Genomic DNA, 20,076 nt, shown 5'->3' on the forward strand with positions numbered 1-20,076 from the left:
TATAAAACATGTGTAGACTAGCATTGGAAAAATAGTTGATATTAAAATTATCACTAAAAGTCAGAGCTGTAGTTTGCCTACGGCTCTATTAAAAGTGAATCAACTACGCCATCTAGCGATAAGATAGGCTATAGGTGATTTGCGTTGCATTCACCTAGACTGAGATTAGTCAGTCAGGACTTTTATTTTGAAAACTCTTTGAATTGTGGCTCTATTGAAGTACTAGGTATTGTTGCTTGCTTCACGCAACAACCAAGGAAAATACTGGTGGTAGCTTTCTCTGCACTTGTGTACATCACGGTCTGTCAACCCTTTTCCCCCGACAACCACGTGGACATACTGTATGCTGGACAGTGGAAGTCGGTTTTCCTGCAGGACTCCAGCATATTAATACCGGTAACGTTATTGTTATGTTGATGAACGAAACGTAATGCCCTAATGTTTGGTAGGCTATTATCCGGTGTGATTCGTATTTGAGTTCATTTCGCCCAGCAGCTAACTTAGCGACCATTTGCAAACACGGAACTTTGTCATGTGACGGCGCCATGCTGGACGGCAAAACTATGGAATATGTAGGCTACGGCAAATTATCGTTTACTGTCTATACAAATGATGTTATGATGAAGTGATTTTATTTCTCATGCTCTTATCTGTCGTATCATACTCAAAACAAGCATATCCGAATATGAAATAATAACTTTAGCTGCCATACACTATTGTTAGCTATCCCAGCTAACGTTTGTAGCCTACGTGGTCCAGTCCAGAAGATTTTGGAAGATTTGGAGATGTAAGCTTACCACTTACATCTCCTAATTAAAGCATGGACGGACTGTAAACATTTACACCCAGATCTTGCATAACTAATCTTGGTAGATCTAGAATCTACTCTAGTTCTGAATATAGATTCTAGAACTAGAGTCTACCATCCCGTAGCCTACAGAGTTTATGGTTGCTATAGCAACCGTTGCTGATATTGACTGACGAGAGATTGATGTCTTGGAGACTTGAGAGAGGAAGGTGGAAAGAGACAGTGGACTGCTAAAGGGCCATTCTGCAGAAACGCACACTTTTCTTTCCCGACACTTTGCAGATCTGTTACACTCTGTACTCTGTGCACACCTTTGTTGCATTTTTTGGTAGGCCTATTTATAAGTAAAACAATATGTTAATTGTACAACCACATGTGTTTGAGCCATCAAAGTGAGAGTATTTATTTGTTAATTGATTTTATAGGACTCCAGGCACCACAAAAGTGCCCGTCCCAACCCTCAAGTAGCCTATACAGATTGAGGGCTAAATTCTGAGGCTAAAAACATGTTTTTGAAATAGTTTAACTGCAATGCATACATAACCATCACATTAATTACATAGGCAAATATTTCAATACAAAATATCAAATTAATATGATTATTTTAATATTTTTTATTAAAATGCATCTGTCCCAAGGATTCATGTCACTTGTGTTACTGTACAACAAAACTCTTATTTTGAAATACAAGCAATCATACTAATGACACTGGACTTCCTTTTACTTAATACCTGAAGGTCTATGGAGAAAAGCACATGTTAAATCCACAGCCTCCTTTCATTAATCAGATATTTTAGCATTTGTGTCATGATTTCTTATTGAAGCTTTTGTTAAAGTTACTGGTGTGACCCTTTTTACTCTTACGAAAATTAATAGAAAATAGAACACCAATGGGTTCAATGACATAGTATAGGCCTAGTGAGTCTAGCCTGACTAACAACATAAAGTAACACCAGTGACACATAGGAATTACATGTAAACTTTAAATAAATGTAAATTTTTTGGAAAAAGAAATATTAATGTGTCCCTTATGTGTATTCTTGCAGCAAAATACTTAAGTAATAATGTGGTCTAAGTTTAAATGTAAATTGTGGATCCTTCGATGCATTGGCAGCCATGGAAGGGATGCAAGGACTGGCATATCACTGATCTAATTGGCAACTCTAATGTCACATTAGCGACTTTTATCAGGATAAAATAGATACTGCCACAGTCAGCTGGCAACTTTTCTCAACTTTCAAGTCCCCTCTAATCTTCATCCTCCTCTTTTACATTTATCATTGGATGCTGATGACTCATGCTGATTTTTTACTGATAAAATTGCCAACATTTGTGCTCAATTCTCTTAATACAAAAAAACTATTCACCTAGTTTAAATGTGGATGCGGTAATGCATGATGCATTACTGGAGTCTTTCGTTCCACTCAATGAGGAAGAATTTATAGTCTTATTTAAAAATGTTGACCGACCACATACTGTACATTAGATCCTATTCCATCTTCTCTTTTTCAGTCTATCATAGAGAGACTGAGGAGGAGCTTCTTTCCTCAAGCCATCCGTATCCTGAACAAGCACAAGACTAAATAAATGAGCTACACTTACACTTATTACACATTCCCATGTGGCCTGTAGGCTACACACTCTGCACTTTATTCTCTCTCTTGCTATTTATCAAAAATATTTCTTGATCTTTCTTCTTTGCACTCGCACAGAAAAAGTTGAACTCCAAATGAAATTTCACTACATGTTTTACGTTAGTATTTCTATGACAAATAAACCCCTTTGCCTGAGGTCACACACATTATTCACTTAGTTGTTGGTAAATAGCCAAACCAACTATTCCCCATCTGATAAATGTCCAGTCTGACTCTCTCTCTCTGTCCCCATCTAGTTCTGCACGAAACTTCGTGTAATAATAGACAATGGTTTAACCTTCTCTGACCATAACACTGCAATGACCAAATCTTGTAGATTCACACTTAACAATAAGAAGATCAGACCTTACCTTACACTTGAATTTCTTGAATTTGATCCTTGGGGATCAATAAAGTATCTATCTATCTGAAGAGTTCAGATGCAAAAGCCTCTAAATCCACTTTTTGTCAAAAATGAGATCATGATGGTGAGTGAATGCTCTTCACATATAGACTTAAAGTGTAAGTTAATTCAATAATTTAGTTATAAACTCACTAAATACCATTCTCTTCCTAGTCTGAGATATTGATTTGTAGGCGAATATCAGGCTATAGGAGCCTGATACAAAATGCTCATTTAAAAGAAAAGTGGTCTGACGGATTTAGAGGCTTTTGCATCTGATAGATAGATTCTATCTGTCTATCTTACACAGTACTCAACACAACTCCTTGTACAAACGATGGTCCTGTCTAAACTAGACTATTGTAATTCAGCACAAATTGGTCTCCCTGGATGTGCTGTCAAACCAATGCAGATGATCCAGAATGATCCGTCTTATTTTTTTAGAGGGCACATGTAACATCTCTTTTAATATCATTTCACTGGCTCCCTATTGAAGCCAGAATTACATTTGAAACTCTGTTTTTGGCTTATATGGTTCTGTATGAACATTAGGCAGATGTTTCTGTTCATGGATGCTGTTTGATGTTGGGTAAGGCACGAATGAGTTACAATGGAAATGTATAATACACATGTTGACCAATACATATTGTCACTTCACAGCCTGTCCCTAGGCACAACTGCGGGAAAGGATGGCTGCACCTAATGCTGGAGACTCCAAGATGCAGAATGTTGATGGGGCAGGAAGAAGTGTTCCAATGGGCCGACGGCTGCCTGCTTCTCTCTCCCCTGGTCGTCTGCCCTCCATGCGCTCTCGGGATCTTACGCTGGGTGGTGTGAAAAAGGTCAATAATTGGATTCAGATTCAGATTCAGATTTTATTTGTCACATACATATAATGCAGTGAAATGTTACAGTCGGCTCCATGCTAGGTAAAAAGAGGCATACAAACTAACATAGAAAGGAAACAGAAACAACCCACCAAAACAGTAACAAACAACAACAACAACAACAAAAACAACAATACATTCAAGATGTCTATTGCAGGTAGAGAAGAAAGTGCTATGTGCAGTCAGTTCCATTTAAGTACCGGACGGCTTGGGGGAAGAAACTTCCTGAGTCTCTCAATCCTTGCCGCCAGTGTGCAGTATTGTCTTCCTGAGTGAAGCAGAGAGAACAGACCATAGTCTGGGTGGCTGTGGTCTCTGAGTATTTTGGTGGTCTTGTCCTTGCGCCGCTTAGTATAGATGTCCCTTAGGTTAGGAGGTGCCCCCCTATGGAGTTGTTCGTATTAGTTGTTGTTTGGAAAAAAAAAACTTTTTATTAAATAACATTTAAATAGCCTACCTTGGAACATCCTGATATAAAAAGAGAAAATCCTTAATGTCTGATATTCCTAACAGCACACTTTATGCAGATTATAGCCTACTGTTCATATAAAACTCCACCTCTTTAATTCAGCTGTCTGATTGAAGTCTCAAAATATTGTAAACAAAGTATAGTTGGCTAGCTTAGTCTACTGGTTGGACTGTTCAGTTTCCCCACGTGTGTTTAAGTTTCAAGGTAGGCTAATACCTTTTCTCCTTGGGACAGGCCCTTTTGAGTCTTGGAGTTGGAAAACATTGATTGGTACAATGTTTTCATGACACGGTGAGCACGGAGGGGAGGGGCTGTGCGTGTGTGACTTGCGTTGTGTAATAACTTGGGAGATGAGGGTTGCAGATGAAGAGGCTTTATTCTCTGTGGGTCAGGACAACAAATTAGGGGCGGGCAAAGGATCTCGTCAGCCTGCAGCAGTTAATTTACGTGTCTGCTAAACAATAGGCTACTAATATACAAAGTATCTAAACATATCTAAAATTACAATCCAGTATGAAATATGAGGTGTGTCAATAAAATAATACAAAATAAACTCCAAAAGGGAATAATATGGCACAAAAACATGAGTGTAAATGTGTGTAAGTACATAAGTAAATTACTAGGGCTAGGACTCGATTAAAAAAATTATCGAATTAATTAGAGGCTTTGTAATTAATTAATCGAAATTAATCGCATTTTAATCGCATATAAATATTTGACCTGAGAACAGTGAGAAGTATTTTTTTTCACATGGATTTTTAGTGTAGCCTACCATTGGATAATGACTGAATACATAGGCCTAAGCTTAAAGGGATAATCCGGAGTGAAATGCACTTTAGATCAATTTTTCGGACTATTGGGAGTACATACGTTGAGTTGACACCAAAATCATGTCATTTGGATGTATTTTGAGAAAGTTCGAGCTCACCGTTTTTAGCCAAAACTCGTTAGCCTGGAAGTGACGCGGGCATGTCCTTTCGCCGCTACAAAACGCTATTTTTATACCTCTTCTACTGTTCCAAACAACACTACACTTACGTGGTAGTGAGTAGAGGATCCCTAAAGCCAAACCGAAGTATCCCCACGTCTTTATGTGGTCGGATAGAGAGTCCAGAATGAATTTAATCGAGTCCGTACCTTTCCGGAAATGTTAATAAAGCGTTGCCAGCTGCAGCTGCGACATTTCCGGAAAGGTACTGACTCGATTAAATTTATTCTGGACTCTCTATCCGACCACATAAAGACGTGGGGCACTGATGTCAGTGTTGAATCTGTGCCGCACCGCCACAAATTAGTCTATGTGTGGGAAACACTGGCAAATCCCCTGTTCCCTGAGGAAGGAGATACAACACTAGTTTGCCACACTCGCTGTGTTGAGCTGAAGAATAGACAGTGGTGACATGGTTTATGTTGGCTGGGCGGAGCCTCCATACGTCATCACATGTCGTTTGACTTTTAGAGGTGTCTTCAGCCAGGTACACAAGGGCGTGATAGCCTTTACAATCTGTGTTGTACCTCAGGAAACAAATACGTATGAGAAACACTGCATGTATGTATGAGACACACTGCATGAGTCAGTACAAAGTCATTAAATTCCTTATTGTATGTATTTATTATTACCTGCATGTTACATGTTACTGAGGTGAATCACTCAAACATTGTTTTGAAACTCCACAGAAAACCTTCACACCTAACATCATTGGACGGAAGGCCAAGGAAGAGTAAGTAAATGTGTTTCCATTGCAAGTCAATGTTTTGCCATTGTATGATGTTCTCACACATCCTGGAAAGCCTATGATTTTAGAGACTTGTTTTCCAATCATGAAAGTTGATTGAAATGGTCAAATACTCTAAAGATGGTCTACATTGTCTTATCAATTGTATTGTAATTGCTGTGGTGGCTGTATTGTATGTTCATACGTAGTCTTGTACATTCGTGCATGCATGAGTAATTGAAGTTGAATGATCAAAGGAGAAATCCGGTGAGCTTTCATATAGAGTACGGTCGGTACAAAAAAACAAAAGCAATGGGTTTTGCCTAGCTCAAGTTGCTACACCCAGCAGTTAACGCAGCCAGGCAGCTACAGGGCGTAGAACAGGCTCAATGGATTTGTTATTTGGAGACATAAAGTGGTGCACTGACAATTCAAATCACAAACCCTCAGGAATTATGTTTACGGTATATTTTACTCATAATATGTGTTGAAATGCATAAAGAACAGTACATGAACATTCCAAAAACAAAGTAGAGTATTTTGCTACTGTAGGTCTTTGATTCAGAGCTAATTACAGTCAGTCAGCTTTTGTTTAAAGGTAAGTTAAAGGAGAATTCCGGTGTGATATTGACTTAAAGTGTGTTGAAACATAATACCAAGTGTGAGCGTTTGTCTCAGAGCTGATCTCAACCTGCCCCCTGCACTCAGAAATCTGCCGCTAGTTAGCCGATGCTACCAACAGGTTTTCAATGGGGGTGCCTCGGGCATCAGCTTAGCCATGCAAATAAATCACTGTTTTCCACCATTATGAGGCTCAAAGTAGCTCCACACTTTATTGGTAGACTTCTGAGGGCCCTGACATTTAAAACGAGATACTGAGAACTTTGGAAGTGTAAAGGAAGTTTATTAAAAAAGACTGTTTACAAGCAGTACCTTTATAGAATCTCTCTGCTGGCCGCCATCTTGTAATCAAATAAAAAATGTCACAATACTTAATTTTATTTGTATCGATACTTTTAAGAATGGCCGTGTTCTTTTGAAGTAACATGCATGTGCACAAGGCATGCTTCTAGGGGGGGGGGGGGGGGGGGGCGTCAAAAGACGTCTTCATGGAGAAAAGTAGGAACTGTATGTAAGGAATGTATTTCAATTAATCATAAAATAGCCCTGATATGTCACTAGACATTAAGAAATCATGCTCATTTCAAATACTTCTACTACTATCAATGACAACAGTAGTCCAGCCAGGTTATTGTCATTTAAAAGTGAAGTTGCAGCCCTCAACTATGTTAGTTCTGACTTGAATGAACATAGATTTATCAGTTGTCTTTGACAGACAAAAGACTGATGGAGGACATAGGCGGGACAAGAAAGACTTCGATAAAGGACGTCAAAGAGATGGGCGTGGCAGAGGACGTGGGCGACCAGAGGTTATCCAGTCACACTCCATCTTTGAACAAGGCCCTGCAGAGATGATGGCAAAAAGGAGAAGTAAGAGCTTTTTAACCAATATGGGTTGGTTGCCTTAAGTCCACTTGAAAGCATTGTATACATTTCTGTTCTTAAAATTAAAGATGTACCGATATAGAATTTTTGGGCCGTTAACGATAATCAATATTTATTGACTTTTTGTGGCCTCTACGGATACGATTACCGACTATATTACTTTTGATTAAAAAAAAATTGTGCTGTGACATCCCTAGGCAAGCATCTCTCCTCACTGGGCGCACATCACTTTTCCAGCTGACATTTCAGACGTACTCATCTGCACCCAGTATAGCCTCCAGATCATGTGCACTTTTTTGAAATTTTAACAAGATTACTCTTACTCATTGCAGCGGCCTTTGATGATGCTCGAGAAACACCAAACTCTGGCCCTTGTCCCATTATCAATATTAAAAAAGAAAAGAGGGAGACTGAGGAGGAGACTAAGGAAATTCTACGAAAGTTGGAAAGAGATAATGTAAGCATCTATTTGTGGTGTTGCCTCTTTTTATAAAAGAATGAACATGGTCAAATGAAGACAGTATTGTGGTATATCGTAGTTATGTAATTTCCATGCTACTTCAGAATGCTGAGACTGCCAGGCACAAATGCCTTCATTAATGGTATGTATTTAGATCATTTCAGAGGGTTGCTGGCATTTGTGCCCAGTCGAAACTGCACATCATTTGTATTTAATGAGTTCTACAGGTATGATGCACATGTCATTTTAAGTTATCGATGGCAATGTGTTTGGTAGGGGGTTGTCGATGGCAATGTGTTTATTTGATTACTAATGACTGTTAAATAACAGGCTACACAGCATGGTGGAGATGAAGCAATGATCATTATTAACTTTTCTCAGTTGCTCTTGGGAAATATATGGTTTCACAATCAGACCTGAAATTCAAGTAGTTTTGTCGAAAAACAAGTAGTAATTTAGATTTTTGCTAACAAGCAAAACAAGGTGATGTTGCAGGAATGGTTCTTTGCCATGAATACAGTCAGTCATTCTTTCTTTGTTGGTATCAGGATGCTGTTTTGGCATGTTACACCATGTATAGCTGTTTCCTTAGAGTAGGCTTCGATTAGCCTAGCAATCTAGACGCACCCCAGCGGCCAAAAATATTTTTGCCTAGCGGGATGGTCTAGGGTCGCACCGTTGAGGCCAAGCCTGCGTTTGACCCCAGGCCAGTAGGTCCAATCAGAACGCTCTATCTGTGTACGGAGTCCTTGAGCCCGCCTTAGCTCACCTTCGGTTTCTGATATTGACGCCAGGGGGCTGGCCCATGCGTCCTCGTTCGACGAGTTTGGTGTGAGACCGTGTTGCACAACCATAGAGAAAAACTAAAGATGGATGAGGCTAACGAAGTGCGCTCGTTTTAATCAGCTTTGGAAGAGTTAGACTTGGGCTTTTCTTTGAAGGTTGAGCAGAAAGAAGCACTCAAGTCAATTTGTTTTAAAGAAGGATGTATTTGCCGTTTTGCCGACCGGCTATGATTGGTCACAAATGCTGGCCTATTATGTGCAGAGGCAGTTTGAAAGACAACTGTTCATCCCACCAACAGGCTTCAGCTCTGTGAATGGTCCGACCCCAGACTATACATTTCTGTATAGTTTGGCTTCCCAGGCTAGGCTTCGATAGGAACAAAAACTAATATAGATTTATGTACTATCATCAAGGTTCATGCACATTTCAACCAATACATTTCCATGACTTAAAGGTATACTATGCAGGATTGGCGATTTCATCGCCGGTTTCGCTTTCACTTTTCATTTTCGCTCGTTTTATGCTTGCATATTTCTCTGCAGAGCTTCCCCTACAGCTTTAGTGTGTATATTTGACAAAACTCCTCAATCGGTCAGTCTGCCGTGCCTTTTCATGAGACTTTACATGACACTTCCTGGAGTAGAGCATGGGTGCGTGCCCGGTGTCTCCTGAAGTTGCAAGTGTGGTTTTACCGCTACAGACCACTAGAGCGGCCAAAAAAACACTGTTCGACCGGTAATGACCCATTTAATCATATGTAACAGTATGGAACGAATTGATTAACTGAAAAACGTTGCATAGTATACCTTTAATAGAAACATTTCTTGACCTTAAATATTTACTGATATTTAGCTTTTATCCAAAACAACATGGTTAGATAAAACATGGTGCATTTCTAAGCAGGTAAGAGGGATAACTATATTGTGTGGCGCAGTAATATCCTCACTCTTGCACTTTCAGTTTCACTTTGGAGTGAGGATACTACTCTAAGGCCCAGATGTACTAAGAATAGCGTTCGTAACGTTTTTTGCGCCAAGGCCAACACGCAGAAAGCACACGCTATCATACTTCAGTTTACGTCCTATTTACCAATCCTGAAATTCGTTGGGTAATCTGCGCCGTTCTCCGCCCCCTAACGCAGTTTGCGAAGTACAACAACTGAGCGACACGTCAATCAGAAGCGCAGTTGAATGAAGTTAACTGATGACTGCATTAAAAGGAATCCGACGTTTAGCGATCATGACATAATACAATGCATAATGTCAACAAGCAGGAAGATAATTTAGAGCAGTAGTAGTTCTACTCAAACTAGGCTTACTTGTGCACGTAGGCTATGGAAGATTTATCAAATCTAACAAGTAGGAAAGTTTAAGCGGATGGCGTGAAAGTGAAAGTAAACATTCGAAAAGCCACCGAAAGTTAAGGTTGCTTTTGATGTAGTACAAAGATGCAAAACTGGTGGTCTAATTAGCGATTTTGTTGTCTTTGAATGATTCTCTTATAGATGCATTTAACAGCAAATCGCATTTAACACCTGCTTTCACAAGGCGGAAATATTTAGGTGCAAAATAGACGTGCGCTTTCATGGGCAGTTTTAGTACATACAGGGGAATACATAATTAGGCGCATTTAACGCTTCTCCTCCCATCTTTTTACACGAACCTCCTACTATCAGCTGACACTCCCATAAATCCATATGCATGAGACGGAAAAGCGCAATTTGCCATTTTCAGCTCCCGCGACAGGCAGTCTGCGCCTTCACCTCATTGCGGCATGTTGATACATACCTCGCCATCTTTCTATGCGCACGTTGCGAAACAAATACGCCTGAAGTGGGCGCAAAAGCGTTAGTACATCTGCCCCTGTGTGTCTAAGTGCTCCCAATGTTATTCCGTGATTGGATAGACCACTTGTCCGTTATCTTGAATGACGCGCTAGGCTACTTCAAGCTCTTGCCAAACCCGGTCGGAAGAAGAGTGAAAACATCCTTGCCACCAATAAATGCCTTCAAAACCATTAACTGTTCATCTTATTAAGTATTCTTATAAAGAATGAATACTCGATAGATTCGACAAAACGGTTGAAATAGCAGAATCAATGTCAGCACAAGACTCCTCGCTGCGCGCCGCCATTGTTGTTTGAATCTGACAGTCACTTCGGCCAGAGCCCATTTATGGAGAGCCGGTCCACTCGCTATTAACTCCATTGTACCTGCATTGTACCTGCAGTTCCTGTTGCAGTTCCACTAGGGGCGATCACGAGCAAGTGATCCAACAATGGGGTCTATGGGGCTAGACGGCTAAATTGGTCTGTTTCACCTGATTGTCATTAAAAAAACGAAGATTGGATTTTAGTTTCTGAAAACTCAATATGGGTTATAGGTTGAAAGTTGAATGAACAATTACTTATGGCCCTTTGGTTTCTCACAGGCTTGGTCGTTGTTGCCCATAACACACTAGCACCCTGCTAATGAATGACGTCATTGACACGTTTGAAAGGCTTTTTAGAGCAATTAAGGGACTTAAAAAATCTAATACTCAGCTGTGTGTATTTTTCTTGACCTCCCTTTCACATGCAATATTCCGAAAAATTATACCCAGAGAAAAGTGGATTTTAGGAGAAACTTCATTCACCTCCATTCATTCTCCACTTGCTCGCGATCGCCCTCTAGTTGCAGTACCATGCGGAAGTATTCAGCGAGTGGTCGTTCTCCCCTTATTAGACATTCTCTGCTTCGGTGCTACGTCACATCTATGAAATCCCCTCCGGCGATCCTGATTGGGTCATTATTTTTTGCTACCTGGAAGGAGTTTGCATTGCCCTCGAGTCCAGACTCTTGTGTGGAGCTCAGTGAAACGCCTCTGGTGGAGCATGGCGGAAGTACAAGGGTCTGGCGAGAGTCGGCCTAGTTAAATAGCGCACGTTACTTGAATTTTAAACCAGCTCTTCGCTTACCAGCAGAGATGTATAGTAACGAAGTAGAACTACTTAAGTACTCTACTTAAGTACTGAAATGCAGTATCTGTACTTTACTGGAGTATTCTTTTTTTCTGCTACTTCTACTTTTACTTCACTACATATTTTCGATGAGTATAGTACTTTTACTCCGATACATTTTTTATGTGCTCCATCGTTACTCGTTACTGGTGTGTCGGTCACGAACAAATCCGTTCCGGATTGCTCACGAAGTCCTAGTCACACTGATGCGTGTCACTTGTTGACAGCACGATCTTAGCTTTCCAATGGTATTAAATAGTTGCTGTAATTAAGGGTTCGCGAGAAAATCAAGGTGAAGTTAGGCTACATGAGAAGCATTCATTTGTACAATAAGTCATTCTCGAGTAGCCTAATCCAGTTTTTAAATTGCAACATTTCTTCGTTGTTGCTATGGGTAAACAAAACCAGTTGAGCGGTTGCGTAGGCCTATGCAGCGTTTTTGAGAAAGTGTTGTCGGCGAGTTCACAGAGGAGCTGTGGATTCAACATTTTAGAATGACACGAGACAATTTTAATGAATAAAAAAATATATTTTTTACATTATTCTCCCGGTGCCACTTCCTGTCGACAGTCTTCTTCGTCGGTTTCGTTCCTCCTAACATCCGGTTGTTGGATCACGTGACTCGTTAGATGCGAAAAAAGTGTTTCCATTGCAGTTTTGCGAAATATACAAATTTCGATACGCTCGAAATACCACCTCACCCTAGCGCAAAAACTTTTTATCGAAAAATGTGAGTTTTTTCGAAATGTGTGTGTTTCCATTCACCACATTTCTTTTCGCAAGTCTTAATTTGCGCAATTTAATGGTCAATGGAAACGCAGCTTGTGTAGCACCCCACAATAAGCCTACTACTTGAATATTGTGTTCTTCCACTTGTTTGGTTTTAGAACATTTATTTAAACTACATAAATTACATAGAAAACATAAGCATTGCTTCCACATATTTCTATGAATTATGCCTATTCTAGACTAGCCGGATAACCTACCATGACAGAGGCCTAATTACTCTCACGTTCTTTTAAAGTGACAGGCACTCAATTAGACAGTTGACATTAAAGATAAATGTAAGTCAATATGACAATTGTGTAAAATGTGAGTCAAAATAAAAAAATCTATATCAAATACTCAACACACTATGTATTTTAACTAATTGTGCAGATCATAAATAGGCCTAATGTAAACTTCATATGAATTTCAAAATGTTTGAAATACAAATATGATATGAAGCCACCTTTTCACTGAGTGTGGGGAAGTATGCCTTAATGTCTGGTATCCACTGGTGTGGTGGGGCTCCCATATCAAATCAGTATCAAAATTCTTAACTTATGTTAAAACAATTGTGACACTGTAGTCTTATCATGTATTTTTCATGATGCATTGATGCATTAGGTAGATAGATAGATAGATAGATAGATAGATAGATGGATAGATGGCTACATATTTATTCACCTTGTTTAACTACTACCACATGTTTATAGCCTAATCTAGGGCCTAGGCTATGGCCCCCGTGTGTCTGCCAAGGGGCCTGCACTGAACGATTGTGCTGATACCTTTTGCACCCATTTCGTTCGCAAATCACCTAATTACATAATACTTCTACTTTTACTTTCAGTACTTGAGTAGTATTTTAAAAAATAAACTACTTGCAATACTTAAGTACAAAACATGTTTAATACTTTAGTACTTCCACTTAAGTACGGTTTTTAAAGAGCACTTCTACTTCTACTCAAGTCACTTTTTTGATAGAGCACTTGTACTTCTACTCAAGTCTGGATCTCTAGTACTTTATACATCACTGCTTACCAGTAGCCTATAGCCTATAGACATACTTTAATAATCAGATGTTATGCTAATTTTTGTAGGCTACACCTCACCGGCAAGCACGCATGCACGCAAATGCTGGTTTTGCACATCTACAATAGGCTATTAATTGGCCAGGCTATATAATAGGCTTAGGACTGTATTTTGCCTTAGTTGTGCTCAATCTAAATTATTGTCAGTAAGGATTAGGGGTGGCATGGTTTCTGAAAAATGCTCCGAACCGTGCGGATGGCATATCACGGTTCGGAGTGTGTGTTCGTCGTCCGGTCCTACGGTTCAGGCTAGTTATGGCATGCGCAATTGATTCCCATATGACAATTAGTTTCCCTTTAGGAGTGAGTTTTTCAGTGCTGCGCGCGAGTCTTTAGAAGGGCGAGAGATAAAGACTGCCCGGAGTTGCAGGATTTGCCAGCAGAACACCAGAGTACATTTATTTCCTTCAATGTTTTGTTAAAGAGCAATCACGTAGGCTAGCATTCCAAGTTACAGAATAGAAACTAATGCGTTAGCTTATGGCTAATGTCTATGAGAAATCCCATAGACATGCTAACGGTTAGCATAATCGATAAAAGTAGATATTTAGAGCGAACTTCAGTCCATTTACACAACTTGGGTTACATAAAAAGAGTTCTTTTTTTTCAACTGACTATTAAAATACTCAAAGTCTATTGTTTTCTCTCCATATAACAAAGTAACCGCGTAGGGAAAAACTCATCAATGCCACAAAGTAGCTGCACAACATTAGGTGTGTGACAAAGTGCCCACTAGTGATCATTTGCTTTGCTGCAGCCAGTGGCTTCTCTCACATCTGTTGCACACCTGATTTAATGAATTTATGGTATTTAACGTAAGAATTTAAAGTAGCCTACTTTAAATATTTGATAATGTAATTTCAATTCGTCAAAACAACATTCACGATAATAGCGCAAACAATAGGCTATCGCCCACCCCTATTTTGGAGTGTTAAAGATTAAAAGAAAAAATAACAAGAACCTTACCGAACCGAAAACCGTGACCCTAAACCGTGATACGAACCGAACCGTAGATTTTGTGAACCATGCCACCCCTAGTAAGGATAGGTCATATTACCAAATGGCGAACCTCGAAAATTATTTAGGATAGAGCCGTGTCCATTACGCACTACAGTTATTTAGGCTATTGTTTTATTTTAGTGTTTTTTTGTCCACCATGGCAAACATAGTTGAAACGTTCGCTCTAAACTTATGTATTTTCAATCGGCTTTCACAATCACTACGTCGATGATCACCATGAAAACTTCCCATGTCTACAGAACTGCTTTCACTTCCCAGAGTCGCGCACGCAACATGCACAACAATATACAAGATATTGGTAACACTTTACTTTACGGGTTCGTTCATAACACATTCATAACAGCTGTCATGAACTGCACATGAAGCATTCATGACTGTTTCATGAAACATGACTCAACATTCATACCAACCCTTTCATGAATGTGGAAGACAAAACGTCAAAAAATTGTCAAAATCGCTAAGCAGCATTGCTGTCCTTTTTGTTTTAGCCAACCTGATCATGTCACATCTTATTCAACGGGGAAGTCCAGTGTCCAGGAGAATTTAGTTTTTTGTTTGTTTACTTTATGATTGTAACCTCTGATGAATGCATAATTGTCTACACCAATGACTGTAAATACAGATACAGTATATAAAACAGGAATGTCCAACCATTCAGAGGTCCATAGATGGTCAGTAGGCTAGTTCACTTCCCAGTATGATGAATACTTCACAACTCGTATAGTAAAGTGACATTTAAAGTAGACCTTATAAAATATTCATGAGATGTTTACAAACGCTGGAGAGGTTTCATAATACCCTGTATATGGATTACTAGATTGTTGGACTTTTATTTTGACAAGTTTTCATCGTTTTGTCTTCCACATTCATGAAAGGGTTGGGATGAATGTTGAGTCATGTTTCATGAATCAGTCATGAATGCTTCATATGCAGTTCATGACAGCTGTTATGAATGTGTTATGAATGAACCCGTCAAGTAAAGTGTTACCAAGTTATTTAGCACATGTATTTCCAGCTCTCAAAACTGATGAGGTCCAGATCTCAGTGGCCTCATAGCTGCCTACAGCCATGCCTAGTAAGCCTAATGATAGTGTAATAGTTATGAGATTAATAGCCTGTTAATGACCTCATGTCGGAATGGCACGTTGTTTGAAAAAAAAGTTAAATACCACCACTGCGACCATGAAAACAGAAAATGTCGGAGTGGACCTTTTCCATAAAGAGACATGCCTCCACTACGACAATTGGACGTCAATGTCGGAGTGGGGATATGTCGGAATGAACGGCGGATACCAGCTGGGTTGTAAAACATTCGAAAACTCTGCAACTGCGATCTGAGATGCCAAGCGTCATGTCTCTTTTCTCCGCTTGTCACCAGCGCGGTGTCTTCGGGTTTTATCGTGTTTTTCCAGCATGAGCCAAACCTGCATGTTATTAGGGCGGTCTTATGTTGCCCCCTTGCTGTTGCAGTTTTAATTATAAATGCTGCACCTTCGGGATTCCCGATTTGCGGCAAAGAAAGGAGCATTCTCAACCCGTACCATCTATACAATCATTTGAATTCACTAGCAATAAATTCAACATTTATGTTGATTTGTAAACTTCTCTATGCTGATTGTAGCCCGTTAACTTTGTTGTTTTTGGCATAATAATTAATAATGCAATTAATAATATGGCAATAATCTCTCATTTTAAACAGTTCTTGGATGACCCACATCTGAAAAATGATGCAAAGAGCTGCCCTGTGCAACTTCCCTTGTCTGTATCTGGCTGGGTTTTCAAGGAGGAGTTTAATGAAGATATTGCTGAGGATGTCAGAAAACCCGAGAGTACTGAGGAAGATTCTACAAACCCAAGTACAGAAACTTCACCACTTATTAAAAGTGAGGGGTAAACGTCACAGAGAAGCATACATTCTAAGCCATTGGTCAAGAAATTGATCGTTTGTCTGAATTGGGTCTGAGTACACTTTTTTTTCAGTTAAGCAGGAGCCAGATCTTACAGAAACAAAAAAGCTGAAACCCACTTTCAGGCCTCCACCTATTCCTCAACCTGATGTGCTTTCAAACCTTCTGGAGTCCTGCAATCAACTTAAAGGTGTTGAGTTGTTTTTTATGCAACTCCCTGATTCACTTCCTGGGCAACCACCAACAACTGATGTCAGACAAACCAAAACAGAAGTCCAGTCTGAGTGTGGTCAGTCAGTCCTACAAAAGTCAGAGTCACAGGTGGGTATGATTTCAAACATAATGGCAGCTTTTTCCAATCAAAGAGCAATCAAGTGATCAATGACACAATTTCTAATTCTAAGGTCATGACTTAGCCTTGGTGAACCTAAACAAAGGTTAGTGCATTTGAATATGCTCTGTAGGTCTGTCTGCCAATTCTCTCATTGGAGTCTACTTCTGAATGACCAAAAACCCAGGAATCAATTACAACAAAAAAGTGTAACATTAAAAGTGTAATATAAAAGTGTAACATTTCTCAGCAGAAATTGACTTTTTCTTGTTTTTCAATATGATTTTATTTGGATGTTTAAGGAACCAGAGGAGGACAGGAGCTGTAATCTGAGGGACTTGCAGGAGGGCCTGGTCGGGCGTGTTCTGGTGAGGAAGTCCGGTCGGGTGCAGTTTGTTCTTGGGAACGTTACCCTAGATGTTGATCTTGGAACAACCAGCTCCTTCCTCCAGGTCTACTCTTTTATTCATTGCATTTCATGATTGATTATTTGATTATATTGTTGTGGTGTTGGCTGATTACTTGAGAAGATTTTTTTTTTTACTATGAATCATTAGATAAAGTCAGATTGAACAATCCTTCACCACGTCGTTGACATATTCAATTAAATTATTATTTCTACTTAAGGAGTTATCGATATCTCATTTTTCTATTAATTGAATCAGATTATATTAAACCAAGGTCCAGCGTACTTGGCGTAGCCAACTCAATTCTGTTCAGAATTTGAATCTGAAACAAGAGCATTGGGATGTGTATGGGGCATGTTTCAACCAATAAAGGGGAAAAATGCTTATGCACACAATGTGATAGACCTAACCAATCAGACCAACAAAATAGCCTACTTTGAATCCTGTAGAGATGACATAAGGATTAGTGATGTGTAGATTAGAAGGTATCAAAATGGTGTGACCATTGTGACTAAATGGCTCTATTTGACTCAACTATCATGCCCACCTGTGTAAATAACCCAAAAACCTATGGAAGAATGACTAATCAACACCAAACCCCATGGAATGTATTAGTATACATATTGGCATATTTCACATATGAAGTATTATATAATGTCAGCTGGTCATGCTGGTGTGACCAGCCTGTCGTATAGGAAATCGAAATCTGAAGGGAAACCGGTGTCCTCAGGTGGGAAAGATGGGTAAAATTGAGTGTCATCAGCATAGCAATGATAATTAAATCCATGAGAGTGAATGATCTCACCTAAGGAAGTGGTGTGATTCGTGTGAAAAGAGAAAAGCAGGGGCCCTAATACTGATTCCTGAGGCACTCCTGTTGTGAAGTCATGGCACTTTGATACCTGTCCTTGCCAAGACACGCTATCAGATATCACAGGAATGTCATACAAACTGGGAGGGCCTGGGTTTTCCAATGGTGCTAATTGCAAGTAAAATTAAAGTTCAATTTACATCTAATTTAATTGTACATTCTGCAGGCACACATGACAAACCACACATCAAAATAAACAGCAGATCCCACAGAATCAATACGTATAAGATAGTGGCCCTCTGCTCTCTTGGTTGCGGTCATGCACAAAATGTGCTCTAAAAAAGTGACTTAACTTGACCTGCTCATTAGCCGTTATTATGGATGGGACACCAAATTATGTTTGACCCTCTACAGCATGAATTGCTTTTAATATACTGTAAGGCAATTCACTAGTAATTTACTCACTACCTTTGCCACAGTTTGAAGTGACTCAGTTGCCATGCTGACTGTTGAAATGAAGTGGATCTCATACAAAGAGCTAGAACAATCAAGACAGACCCTCTCCAAAGTCTGCTCAGCAAGTCTGGGCTGATATGGGTAAATAGTAGCCTAGAAATCTAGACGCCCCTAGCGGCAGCAAATGTAATTTGGCTGGCGGGGCAGTCTAGGCACGATCCATTGAGGCAGGGAGCTGAGAACCCCCAGCACCAGCGGGCCAATCACAGGGCTTAACATAATGGTGACTGACATGCGACCAGAAGTTGCGACGGTAACGCATCCTGTTATTTGAAAACAAGAAGATGATTCGTTTAGCGTTATCCTATTGCGTGGAGAGGGAAGGTTACGCATCCTGCTGCTACTTGAAAACAAGAAGATGATTCGTTTAGTGTTATCCTATTGCGGGGAGGGAATTTGAAAGACAACTGTTTATCCCACCCCTCCGATTGAGCCCTGTCTACGGTGAGTGTCCAGACCCTACATCTTGATGTGGGTCTGGCTCGTCAGGCTAGGTAAATAGTGTAGTCTACTGAGAAACAAACTTTTTGTGAAACACTGTAGCTAGATATCAAACCCTTTATAACAGAGTGGTGTAATGATAACCATATGAAAAGTCATCTGTTGTAGACATGCTAATACCGATGGGAATCCACATCAGATGTGTATCTGCCAATTCACACAGGCTGACCACATTTTGTTGAACTACAGTACATAGTCAATGATTAACCGTTGACAGTTTTGTCCTTGATTGTACTTTTCTCTCTTATCATCTACGCTTTTCATCTTTCAGGAGCTAGTATCTGTGGGCATCGAGGGCCGAAGTGGGACAATGTCTGTTCTGGGGCACATCAAGCATAAACTTGTTTGTTCGCCTGATTTCCAAACCCTTCTGGAAAACCAGACATGAGAAAGCATTTTTCGAAGACTGCAAACCAAAATGAGCATTGTATTAAAACATAACTTTTGTGTGAATAAAATTCTTGTAAATGTGCATCAGCTGTAATGCAATGACAGTGATGTTTGATGCTTGAACCTGAGATGTGTTTATGTATAATGTAATTGTGTGAGTTGATTTGGGGAAACTCTAGGGAAAAACTTTTCTTTTCCTTATTTAATTATCTGTATCAAGTTCGAATTATTCATTTGGAATATTGTTTCTTATCACATTTCTTTTCTCAAACCATGTTATCTATTCTGACCAAATAAAACTCATTTGGATTTCAAATCTGGTTGTATTGGTGTATGCTGTTGTTGTGTCGCCCTTTTTGTACAAAAATATCTTTTGTCATTACTATTTGCAATCTCAAAGGAGCCACACCATACACGTATCAATCATTTTATAATACACCCTGAGATGCCTTTTTAAAAAGTTATTTATGTTGAAAAATGGCTTGGCTATTTTTTCCATATGACTTAGAGTGCTATAAAAACCCTATAAAATGGGCTTTATAAAATTAGTTTTCATTTTGTTATTAAATCGTACATGACTCTTATTGGTCAAAATACTAAAAATAGATCAGGACACAACGCATCATGGGATTGACCAAACAAGAAAGGTAGGCTCACGTAACTTACGATACAAGG

At 39.5% G+C, this 20,076-nt stretch overlaps 1 protein-coding gene across 1 annotated transcript; it reads left to right on the top strand.

Annotated features, from left to right (window-relative positions):
* The first annotated feature begins 252 nt into the window (after positions 1 to 252).
* Positions 253 to 19,717, top strand: polr3d (polymerase (RNA) III (DNA directed) polypeptide D). Its single transcript, XM_062543737.1, has 9 exons — positions 253 to 396; positions 3,506 to 3,687; positions 5,879 to 5,922; positions 7,253 to 7,407; positions 7,755 to 7,879; positions 16,238 to 16,421; positions 16,519 to 16,766; positions 17,079 to 17,228; positions 19,283 to 19,717. The coding sequence occupies exons 2-9, from the start codon at positions 3,535 to 3,537 to the stop codon at positions 19,397 to 19,399; spliced, it is 1,176 nt and encodes a 391-aa protein (XP_062399721.1). The 5' UTR covers positions 253 to 396; positions 3,506 to 3,534; the 3' UTR covers positions 19,400 to 19,717.
* The last annotated feature ends 359 nt before the right edge of the window (positions 19,718 to 20,076 follow it).

Source organism: Sardina pilchardus, chromosome 8 (assembly GCF_963854185.1).
Source record: "Sardina pilchardus chromosome 8, fSarPil1.1, whole genome shotgun sequence".
Lineage (NCBI taxonomy): Eukaryota > Metazoa > Chordata > Actinopteri > Clupeiformes > Clupeidae > Sardina > Sardina pilchardus.

Excerpts from the sequence above, each read along its gene's own strand:
- polr3d (XM_062543737.1), top strand. The coding sequence starts at position 3,535 with ATGGCTGCACCTAATGCTGGAGACTCCAAGATGCAGAATGTTGATGGG. Across the intron at positions 7,408-7,754 it reads GATGATGGCAAAAAGGAGAA|CGGCCTTTGATGATGCTCGA; the intron begins GTAAGAGCTTTT and ends TACTCATTGCAG. Across the intron at positions 7,880-16,237 it reads GAAAGTTGGAAAGAGATAAT|TTCTTGGATGACCCACATCT; the intron begins GTAAGCATCTAT and ends CATTTTAAACAG.